At 45.9% G+C, this 11,578-nt stretch overlaps 1 protein-coding gene across 1 annotated transcript; it reads right to left on the bottom strand.

Annotated features, from left to right (window-relative positions):
• Nucleotides 1–459: 459 nt before the first annotated feature.
• On the bottom strand, nucleotides 460–10,992 carry ints7 (integrator complex subunit 7). The gene is made up of 20 exons (XM_060041197.1): nucleotides 10,769–10,992; nucleotides 10,370–10,499; nucleotides 10,139–10,285; nucleotides 9,818–9,955; nucleotides 9,645–9,691; nucleotides 9,028–9,227; nucleotides 7,259–7,381; nucleotides 6,893–7,010; nucleotides 6,528–6,662; nucleotides 6,007–6,104; nucleotides 5,580–5,819; nucleotides 4,736–4,873; nucleotides 4,250–4,456; nucleotides 3,753–3,947; nucleotides 3,077–3,180; nucleotides 2,870–2,938; nucleotides 2,354–2,486; nucleotides 2,065–2,163; nucleotides 1,383–1,568; nucleotides 460–873 (listed from the first exon to the last, which is right to left on the bottom strand). Exons 1-20 carry the CDS (start codon nucleotides 10,860–10,862, stop codon nucleotides 583–585), a joined length of 2,892 nt encoding a protein of 963 aa, XP_059897180.1. The 5' UTR covers nucleotides 10,863–10,992; the 3' UTR covers nucleotides 460–582.
• Between the last annotated feature and the right edge of the window lie 586 nt (nucleotides 10,993–11,578).

Genomic DNA, 11,578 nt, shown 5'->3' with positions numbered 1-11,578 from the left:
CAGATTGGGTGGGGGAATCTGGTCCAATCTGGCAACACTGGCGCAGATGCCAATCAAACGCAATCTCGTAATATCATTACTGGTCCGGTTCATGTACATGTTGCTGATTGTGAGGATCACGGTTTCACCCCGTTCTCACCAACAGGGCTAGAATTTTTTTTTACAGGGTTGTTGTTCGTCTTTCCGCATTTACTATGACTTAGCAATAAAGTTAAGTTTAATTGCGGATGCTACAAACCAGCAGCTGCAAGTGACAGTGGACTCGAACGGCTGACGGTGATCCGATGCCCCCTGTTGGTCATTGCATAGACTGCAACACATGATGACCGAGGCCACATACCCAAGGACATCCACAGTTGAACCAAACAGTGCAATATAAAATCAAATGTACATTTCAAACTATTCAGTAGTGATTGTTTCTCAATATCCAAATCTGACTCAAATAAATACTCAGGTAAGTTATTCCAAAAATTGTATCTTTTAATCCTTGGAAAAGAAAAAAAACTTTACAAGTTGGTCGTCAACAAGAAACAATGGTTTCACACTGCAGCAATCACAATAATAAAAAGAGCCTATTTGGTGTTAGAAGCGTCCGTACACGCTCCTCTGAGGCGCGGGCTGCGCTCCACTCTGCTGCTGCTGCTGCTGCTGCTGCCTCAGCTGCTGGGAGTACGGGTCCTCCAGGGACTTGACGGACACCGCGACCCTGGGGCCGGTCTTCCATTCGATGCCGCTCTCGTCCACCACCGACGCCTCCACGGCGACCGCGTGCGTCCCCAGCACGGAGAAGTTGAGCAGGAACTGGGTGCTGAAGTAGTCGTTGTGGGGCTCCACGCGCTGCTCGATCTCGTTGGTCTTGGTGTCCAGCGGGATCTGAACAGAGCGTAAACAAGACGGAGTACAGTTCAACTAAATAAATAGGATCAAAGTGTCCAAAGTGACCCAAAACAAACCAACCATTAGACAAGCATTCCCTTGGACGAGAAAGTAATGGAGGTATACTGAGCCCAAACAATTCAACGCCAACTTGTTGTTGCAGCATCTAACCAGCCCTGTCAGCTCTTTAAAGCGCCTGGTAAACGCTGCCGCTAATGAAGGCTAATGATCACCAAGCTCTGTCGCCAAGCTTCAATTCTTCATTGTCGATACTAGCGCCAACTCACCACTTTCACTCACATTTAATGTTTTTATAGGCAAAGACTTCATGGCACGCCTGGTAGACCATGTATAAACATGTGTGGGTGTGGTACTGAAGGCGTCCAGGCATTTCAGTGGAGCCCTTGGCTCAGAATGCTCACCTGAAGTAAACTAACCAAGATGTTTACGTGCAAACTTTGAAACCGACATTAGCCAGGTGGATAAGCAGCATCTTCCACGCGTACCTTGAAATCCGTTCCGGTCTTGCTCTGGAGCACGGAGGTGACGTTGAGGCACACCGACTGGATCTTCCTGAAGAGCCCCGGGGTGGAGCCGTGTTGCACCACACCCTCCACCTTCAAGGACAGCTGCTGGCTGCTCTGCACCGGGATGGGCTCGCTTGGTGTCCGTGGAGACGGGGAAAGGGCAAGCTAAAGGGGAGGGAGATGTATGAGCCAAACCCATCAGAGGATCAGCCAGGGGAATAAAGAACATTTACATTTAGGATTACATATGTTGGAATAAGGATATTCCAAGCATGGTATGTTTTTTTTCTTATTGTTAATGAGTTACAATTAATGTTGTACAAATCGTTTCCTAAAAAAGAAACATTCCATAATCTACATTTTCATTCCACAAAAATACAATATTGTAAAATTGAGTACATTTAAATGACAATTTAAATCAAAACAAGGAGAAATAATCAGATTGTGACGGCGACAATGGAGCTTTTATGATGCGACAGTGTGTTGTTGTAGATTTACAGCTATTTCGGGAGGTCATAAATAAAGATGATAGCAATGTCCCATAAAACCTAGCTGATTGGTCACAGTCCATCACGTTGGCCACGACTGCTTTTGTGATTCAGAAGTGGCCTTCGTTCCGTGTGCTGCAATAGGAGGGGTTGTGAAAACACAAAAGGGCTACCTTGATGCTCGTGGACTGGAGCTTCTGGAAGAAGTACCTCTGGAAGGACATGGGCACCTTGAGCAGTGCTATGACCGCATCGCACAGACAACCCGTGTGCTGAAACACAAACAAAGACATGATAAATATAGTGGTCACAAACAGAACAGATTAGAAAACAAGACTGAACAAAACTGAAGCCCACTGCATTACTCTAGTTAAAAACCTTACGTTAAAACAATGGTCTATTTTCCATTTCAATAGGAGCCCTTCAATGGGAGGGTTTGACTCCTGGGGGGTGGAACCTCACCAGGTACGAGACGGGTGGGTGCTTCTTGCTGAGGCCCTCCACCTCCTCCAGCACGTGGTTGAACACCGACATCATGCGCCGCTCATACTCGCTCTGCGTCTGGACCGACCCCAGGGTGCCGTATTCCTGGAAGCTGGACGCAAGGAAACAGCGCGACAGAGAGAGTGAGACAAAAATAGAGAGCCAGATGCTTAAAATCACAAGTTCATCAATAATTCTTCTTGGGATCCCAGTGACTAACACTACACTGGTTTGACAAGGAGCCTGGGGGAGTGGACTTGTTGTGGACTTGTTGGACTTGCGTGTTCAAACAATTTTATTTAGTCCACTAAGCTCTAAGCTGAGCACTCCCCTCCATAATTAGTGACATGGATTTATGTGTAAAAAAAACAACCAACCAATGATATTGTTCGCCTTTTTTCAAATGACCCTGGTCTTTGAATCACTGATCGGATAAGGATGGTCTCGCTTATTATGGTCTATCACCTAACTGTTACAGGTGCACACAGCCCTCACCTGGCAGTCTGTGGGTCCAGTATCAGGGCCTCGATGACATGGGAGACCAGTAGGCAGCTCTGCTGCTGCCTGGACACAAGGGTTAAGGACAGAAACAACACAAGCTGCGAGCAATCGGAGCGCCGCCATCTATAAAGTGATGTGTGGTGTGTGACGCGGTCGGTGTGTGAGATCCCTCCAGCATCTGGGGGTTGATGGTAAGGATACAGCTCCACGTTGCGCAGGGTTGCATAGTCGGCATCGAAGGATGACTGATGCAGGTCCCCGTACCGCGCTGCAAGGCTTTTGAACTCGTCCATCGACACCTTCATCTAAAAACAGAACCACGAGAGACAAATATTTACTAGCTGTGGCCACATTATCTTTTTAGAAATCCAAAATAAGAGGAGTTATTTAAAACCTTCAATGATCCTCATCTCTTTAACACTTTTCTTTGTACACACACAAGTTGATCTTGACATTTATTCCTCCACACAAGGCCAACAGTTGTGTGCAGTGCACCACTGCAATCATTTCCTCTTTGTGAAATTATGTGTTTGATTCTGTGTGCTGTTCTGTGTGTTGTTCTCTGCGTGCGTGTGTGTGTGTGTGTGTTGTTCTCTGCGTGTGTGTGTGTGTGTGTTGTTCTCTGCGTGTGTGTGTGTTGTTCTCTGCGCGCGTGTGTGTGTTCTCTGCGAGCGCGTGCGTGTGTAATTCTTTGTGTGTTTGTGTTTGTAATGCTGTGTGTGTGTAATTCTGTCTGTGCCACTTGCGCGTGTGTGTGTAATTCTGTCTGTGCGCGTGTGATTCTGTGTGTGCGCACGTGTGTGTGTAATTCTGTCTGTACGTCCGAGGTGTGTGTGTGTGTGTGTGTGTGTGTGTGTGTGTAGGGGGGCAGCATCACCTGCATGGAGATGCGTCCGCAGCGCTGCAGCTCGCTGCCCGAGCTGAGGGCCACGGTGGTGGCGATGGCGGGCGGCGGGCTGGTCTTCAGACTGTTGCAGGTGCAGACCAGCTGCGACAGGGCCTGCAGCGTGTCGATGCGCAGCTTCACAAAGTCGCACTGGAAGCTCAGCGGGCTCAGTGGCGTGCTCGCAGCCTGGAGGAGGAGGAGGCGGGGGGGACGACGATTGGCACCATTGTCTGTGTTGGTGGATCCATGATAATGACAGGGCAGCACAGGAGCACTGAATCCATCAAGATTCCTACTTGTACAGCATTTATTCATTAAAATGAGGGGAGACACACTATTAAAAAAAAAAGGTGCATGTCCTTTCGGACCATATATGTCGAGTTGTATTCTGAATCCATTTTCAGATTTCCGATATGCTATGACATGATGCAACCATCCAATGTGACCGGGTGGGTACTGCGCTGCAGAGACCCTCGAGAGCTACTGACCGTGAGTGAGGCCACGCCCTTCTGGTAGGAGCGCAGGGCTTCGGCGATGGCGCTCATGGCGGCGCTGTAGTTGCCGTCCTCCACGTGGCTGAGGCACTGCTCCGCCTGGGAGAACTCCTTCAGGCTGTTGAGCCAGAAGTAGAAGTGCTCCGAGGCCACGCGCGTGCGCAGGCTCTGGTAGAGGTCGCTGGACAGGTCGTGGCAGCCCTGAGGACCAGAGAGAGCAGGGTTAACCAGAACAGAGGCCTTCCGCCTTCCGGGACTTGGAGCTTGAGAGCAGGTATTTCAGTTTTGGAATAGTTTTTATGATACTGTCAAGGATTTTTGTTGGTTTCGATTTTTTAAGTAGGCCATACAACTGGATCCCAATAACAATGAAATCCATTCCCATTGAAAAAATTTGGAGCATTCTTCAAACTTACGTTAGATAACTAGCTTGGCACTGAGGGACGTTGCATGGTTAAAGAGGCGTGGTTGCTTTCATACCATGCGCGAGGCCTGGCGTGCGATGCGGTACACGGTCCAGCCGTTTGCCACGTTCTGGAGCTGCTGCTTGATGACCAGCTTCACCTCCGCCGACAGAGACGTCTGGCTCGCCACGAAGATCACCGTCGCCAAGGAAACCTAACAGCAACACCAGTGATAAAGCATTGCGGGGGGGATAAACGCATCCAATCAACTAGAGTAGTTGAATGTAGTCAACTTGTTGACTACATTTTACCCGGGTCAGTAGAATCTCATTTTGAAAAATCTATTACAGAACGCAATAAACACAATGTAATGTCGCCCCTATATATCCAGAACCAAGTCTTTTTCCCTGGGTTGTGGGTTAATATAATGTTTTGTAGTCATTTATATATGGATTGTATGCCTTGAAAGTCCTCAGCCCACTATTAAAGTGTCCTTGGATCAAAGTGTCTGCTAAATGACTAAATTGTAATGCAAGTCTAATGACCACTATCCTAAAACTAGAGCTGTTGTTCCGATACCGATTCAGATTCCTGAACTTGAGTATCGGCCGATACTGAGTAGGTATATGCCGATAGAGCCACTAGCATTGTAACTACTAATCGCACTTGTTCTTATTGAAGGGTTCTCTTACAATGACAGCAATATATAGTCGGTTCACTAGGTAATCCACATTTATAATCTATACTTATAATAATACAATAGTATTCTTGTAGTTGAGCATGAGCCTTCATGTCTTTCTGACTTGGCTCAAACGCACGTAGGGCAGAGATGGCCTGGTTCTCTACCTAAAACCATCCTGCCACTGAAGCCCAACATGCCCCTCACATCCTGGTTGTGTGAGCCGACGCGGTCCCCTTACCAGGAGCTCCTGCTGCATGTCGGTGGAGGAGTTGCAGGCCACGCGGTACAGGTCCACCAGGGCCCCCAGCATGCCGTCCCCCAGCACCGGCAGGTGGCTGGCGATGGCCGCCAGGGCGTGGCACACCAGGGCCCGCGCCTCGTCGCAGGACGTCTGCAGCTGGCCCAGCAGGAACTCCACGGCCGACTGGCTGAGGTGGGGCCGGCTCTTCAGCAGGCACACCAGAGAGGTGAGTGTTCTCTGGGGGGGGGGGGGGGGGGGGGGGAGAGAGGGGGCTTACTTTCCCCTTCCAACGCCGTAGACAGTCATAGCATGGACACAGTGTCAACACTTCTCCAGTTGCTCATTTTTAGAATGCATTACAAAGTGCAGTTGCTACAGACTTCCCTTCATCAGATGACCAGGGAGGTTTGGAGTTTCGACCTACCTTGAGGCAGGCCTGTGCCCCGGGGCTGCTGTCCTGGCAGCAGAGCGTCAGCAGGGCCTCCACTCCCAGCACCGTGTCCTGCTCCAGCTGCACTATGTCTGGGGACCCACAAGACAGGGCAGGGTGGACGCTCATCCTATTAAACCACGACTGACGGCGACAGCTATCGCAGGGTTTTTTAAAGATTCAAAAAAAACTATTAAATCAATCGATGGAAAGGGAATTTTGTTATGGAGAATCAGAAATCTTTGGCCATTTTTCTACTATAAAGTTTCCCCTATGGTGATAGGCACATTTTATACACCAACTGAAGCTCTGGTAACTTGTGACATGTATATGTCAATGTAATTAAATCTATGGACCGTTGTTTCAGCGACAACATAACAGATAGAATGCATCACCAATAAACTGTATCTGTTAATTGTGGTCCAATACACTGATGAGTAATTAATTAATTAATTAATTAATCCTCCCTTAATTGCTAGCGCAACCAAAAGGGCAGTGTCTGCAGTGCAACCAACCCTGATCTGGACAGGATATGGCGATGTTGGTGAGCACGCCGACCCCGTGGGCAGCAACGGCCAGGTTGCTGTGGTAACAGCATTCCTGCGCTAGCTTAACCAGGTCGGTGAGGCGAAGAGGAACTGAAGCACTCCCTGGAGGGAGAGGGGAAAGAAAGAAAGAAGGAAAGAAAGCGAGAGCGAGAAAAGGAGGGAGAGAATTGTTATAGACTATGGGATCTTTATTACATTCGTCATTCCGTTTGGATCCACACTTTGTCAAACTGCAAAACAATGACCTCAAAGTGCTTGTAATACTCCTTAGAAAGGCTTCCAACCAATGTTTATTTTTAAAGGAGCCAGGGATCTGTGTCAGAGCTTCTCACCCAGCCCTGGGTTGAAGTACTGTTTGATGGCAATGGTCCCGGACAGGGTGGAGAGGACGGCCAGCATGCCCAGCTTCAGACTGGTGTAGGGGCTGCTCAAGGCACACTCGCACAGGGTCTGCAGAGGCACACAGAGGCAATGTGAATCGCCATTACTGAATACAGCATTTCCACTCTGTGTAGCCAATCTCAAACTCTGTGCCAATTTGAAAATAAATCTTCCACCACGCCCACACTTCACCTCGTCATAGAACTCCAGAGCAACGGTGTCATATTTGTGTATGGAACATGATGCATTCAAAATGTCCATGAAGAGGTCCCTATTTTTCAACATAATTTTAGCTTTTCATTTTTGGGATTTCTCACCTGGGTGTTGTCTCTCAGCCAGAGATGGGGGGCCTTTTTAGCCAAAAGCTTGAGGTCCTGAATAGCCAGTCTCTTCACGGCTTTCCTCGGGTCGTCTTTCAGGTACTGAAGAAGAAGCTGCAACTATATTGTGAGGAGGAAATAAAAAGGATATTACATTTGCCTTTTTCCAAAACACCACTGGAAGCCGGAGTGGTCTGAGAAAAGTAAATAGTTGAATGCCAAATAGTCTTAAGCAACAACTATTGACTCATTTTACATTTTCTATTATTTTTTGAGCCAGTGTAGTCTGATCAACAGAGATCTCTAAAGGTTACAATTAACCAACTAGTCGGACTGAAGGTTACTCCAACTAGGCATGCTAGTCAAACTACAGTACAATGCTCAGTGTCAGTCCGACATGCCCAAAATACACACACCAGTCTGTGAGACTGATAGCACTGGTGGCTAGACTGGCAGACAGAGTGAGTCAAACTACAGTACAACGTTACTCATCAGCCTGAGCTACAATATCAGTCTACGTCAGTCATCTGTCCGGCCACAAGTCAACACACTAGTAGAAACTAGGGATGGGCATTTGAAGAAATTTTCTTGATCGAGCATCGCTAGAGTTATCGATCAATTATCGATTAATCATTAACTTTTTTCTATGTTTTTTTTCTAATGTTTTTATCAATGAAATCTTTATTCCAACAATAATGTATGGGCCAAAATTAATACAATACAGTTAACTTGAAGACCTACAACTGTTTAACAGTTTTAAAATAATAAATACAGGCATAGGTTATAGGCCTATGCGGCGCTCGTAAAGTCCGAACAATGCGCCTACAGGCGCTCTTAAATGTTTGGAAACGATTCAACAAGACTAAATCTGTAGCCTATTCCAATTACAATAAGTAGCGAACTTATCGGACAACAATAATCAAACAAAGGCAGTAGGCTAAAAGTGGGCATTAAACTGTATAACTGTTATGAAAAAAAAAGGGGGGGGAAAGGCCGACATATAATGCCTGCAGCCGGCGCGCGGAAAAGGCTTGCAACAAAAAGATGAGCCACCCATTTACAAACAATTGCATGAACTAGTCTATCTAAAAGCAATACCTTATTGAACATATATAAGGCTGGACTTGTTGCTAAAATATCACAGTTTTGGCAAAATGTAACGACTCCAAGAGGCACCAAGCGGAGCGAGAGTCAACACATTAAGAAAGAAAAGAGCGACTCACATACGGTGGTGACTGTCGTCCATAGCATACAGTAACTCCAGCCTACATATTTTTGTTTAGGAATATAAGCATGTTAACATGCTCGGGGGTCAGACGCGAACGCAGCCTTGTAACTGTCAGTCCAGCAGCAGAAAACACCCGCTCTGACGGGACCGAAGTTGCGGGGATACAGAGGTATTGTCGCGCTAACTTTGACAGCCTGGGGAACCTTCTTCCATTCACTTTCCACCAGTCGGCAGGGTTATATTCAATTAAATGCTTCAAGACTCGCAGTATGCAACACAACGTCCTTTTAATCGATAACAATATAAATTGATCGACGCATTTCTTAACGATCAATTATCGAGCATCGATTAATTATGCCCATCCCTAGTAGAAACTCTAGCTTTCCCAATACAGAACAGTTGGTACCCTCAGCCATGGGTCCGGCTAAAGATGAACAACCGGGTGGGCTGCGGACGGGTTCTTCCCAGTATGGTATGGGTCGATGCCGACGGTGGACAAAGAAGCAGTAATTATGGTCTAACGTCACGTCCGTCCAACCTGCTTGGGGATATCGATGAGGGAGGAGGCGGCCAGCTGGGTGAAGGTGTGCAGGGTGACGATCACCATGGGGGTGGAGGGGTAGGAGTTGACCAGCTGCTGCAGCAGCTCTCGGCTGCCCGAAGCCAGGCTGGCGTTGTGATGCATGTGCTGCAGCATGGGGATCAGCTTCAGCTTCAGGTCCACTGGGGTGGCCAGACCTACACCGTGCACAGAAGGCTTAGTACACATGGTGCATCCAGACCTACACCGTGTACAGAAGGCTTAGTACATAGTACATGGTGTAGCCAGACCTACACCGTGTACAGAAGGCTTAGTACATACATGTACAGAAATAAAGTATTGTTGCCATGAGGGATTCTTGATAAAAAAATTGGGTCCTTTCCCGCAACATTTACGGACCAAAGAGATAGTCAGTTGTATGATTAGGATATGATAGTACTGTTTGGGATTGTTTTAACAAGGAGAAAAATCCTTACTTTTGTCAAAATATCCGTTTTGGACTAGCTGTTTGTTATAATATTGACACACAAAGCAATATTAGAACAAAGGAATAGTAAAGCTTGGGTTTTTATGTTGATGGGAAGGGGACTGCTCATCGCCTTGAGTGTTTATACCTTGAATCATCTCACTGATTTTGTTGCATATTCCAGCTGCAAAATCCCTGGAAGACATCACAAAAAGAGACAGTTTGATGGTGAATATATTACAATGGAAGGATTCTATATGCTGTAAAAAAAACACTGGGATTGACCAACACCAATATATTGGCAAACCCATTGGCACTCACTTGGATTGGGCAGAGAAACTTGCAGCAGCATATATTGCAGCCTCCACTTCAACGTTGTCATGAGAGTCCAGACTTTGGCGAATACTGTGGTGGGCATTCTTTCTGTCTGGGATGATGGAGGCCAAACTACCAAGCATTCTGAGTGAATAAAAACAACAAACATGTTTTAGAGGTATTACATGTGACAGATGTAAAAATCAGGATCACCATGGTATATGTCTGCAGGCATGTCTTCTGTCGACTATGATTCTTCTGTGTATTGCATCTTAAACCATTTTATATATCTAGCCTAAACATAACTGCCCAATTTATCATACATACCTGAGAGTAATCGCCCTCGCCACAGGGTCATTGCTGTGGATCACAGAGAATACCCTTTTGACAAACTCGTCCACGTTGAGGATCTTCTCCAAGTGCTTCTCGCTCTGCTGGGTTACCTTCAGCACGCACAGCCGCAGGAAGTTATTCCTGAAAAGAGAAACAACCATGAAGTATTGCAGACCTCACATGCAAACGTTATCAACAAAGAACGTGATCATACAGTGTACGTACCCGAGTCTGAATATGTCTGCTAGTTTCAGAAACGCCGAGTTGATGAGAATCGGAAAAGGGTACTTCTGGAAGAGTTTGGGAAACAGCACCACTGCTTCGCATTGCTCGCCGAGTTTACCCGATCTCAACCCTGTAATCAGAATCGGAATTACTTTTAATTGATCTTATTGTACAAGTACATAAGAGTACAATTATTATGCTTCGTTCCTCAACAGCCACATTGCAGCAACAATTATTGCAGTAATTGTGTTCGTTATATGGCATAGGGACATATATTGATAGGAAACATCATCACACATTAATGATAAAATATGTGATCATATGTATGTCAAACACAATAATGGGCGTTCTCCAGGGATGCTAACTTGTTGCTAACGTCAACTAGCTTAACAAACACACCTTTGTCCAATTCCATCAGAGCCGAATTGGCGTCCAGTTCTTGTTCCCCATACCCCGCCTCTGACAAGAAGGAGCGGGCTGTGGAGAGAGCCATCGTTGTTTGTTTGTGAATCACTGATTAAATGAGGTATTAAACCACTGACAGGGATTCCAAGTACCATGGGTGTTTAACAATACAACGCTTGCATTGCACTTGTTCTCCTAACCGATTTTCGGCTGTCTCAACCGGGAGAGCCGTATTGCTGCCCCCCTTGGTTAAAGGTTTTTACTGCATGCGTTTATGTTCTTTTAGATATAAAGGGGGCCCAGAATGCCGTCAGGCGAATAGCTTCCACACGGGTTTGGTGGTCAGTCCTACTAATCAAACAAATAATAAAATATTAACAGTAAAACAAATAAAGGAAAAAAATCTATATAAAGAAAATACAGATAAAAACGAAACAAACCAAAATCACTTCTGTTCTACGGTGTGCATGGATTTGATAGCCTGAACCACTCATATGCAGACGGCAGGACCCAAGATAGTGGTCACACTACCCACATGAAAAAATTCTATAGTTTACTATAGTAAATAAACTATAGTATACCGTATATATACTATAGTAAATATCGTAGTGTTTTTGAACCTTACTATAGTAGTTTTACTACAGTAAACTATAGTATACTACAGAAAATTCTATAGTTTACCATAGTAAATAAACTATAGCATACCCTATATATACTATAGTAAATATTGTAGTGTTTTTTAACCTTACTATAGCAAACTATAGTATACTACAGATTACTATAGTATCTCCCATAGTACACTAC

Source organism: Gadus macrocephalus, chromosome 21 (assembly GCF_031168955.1).
Source record: "Gadus macrocephalus chromosome 21, ASM3116895v1".
In the NCBI taxonomy this organism is placed as follows: domain Eukaryota; kingdom Metazoa; phylum Chordata; class Actinopteri; order Gadiformes; family Gadidae; genus Gadus; species Gadus macrocephalus.
Note: the sequence above shows the minus strand (reverse complement) of the source record. Positions and strands in the feature narration are given on the sequence as shown.

Bases quoted from the DNA above. Each gene is read 5' to 3' on its own strand.
- ints7 (XM_060041197.1), bottom strand. From the start codon at position 10,862: ATGGCTCTCTCCACAGCCCGCTCCTTCTTGTCAGAGGCGGGGTATGGG. The intron at 9,956-10,138 runs GTATGTATGATA...TTATTCACTCAG, and splicing joins GCGAGGGCGATTACTCTCAG to AATGCTTGGTAGTTTGGCCT. The intron at 4,457-4,735 runs GTATGAAAGCAA...TCTGGTCCTCAG, and splicing joins CACGCCAGGCCTCGCGCATG to GGCTGCCACGACCTGTCCAG.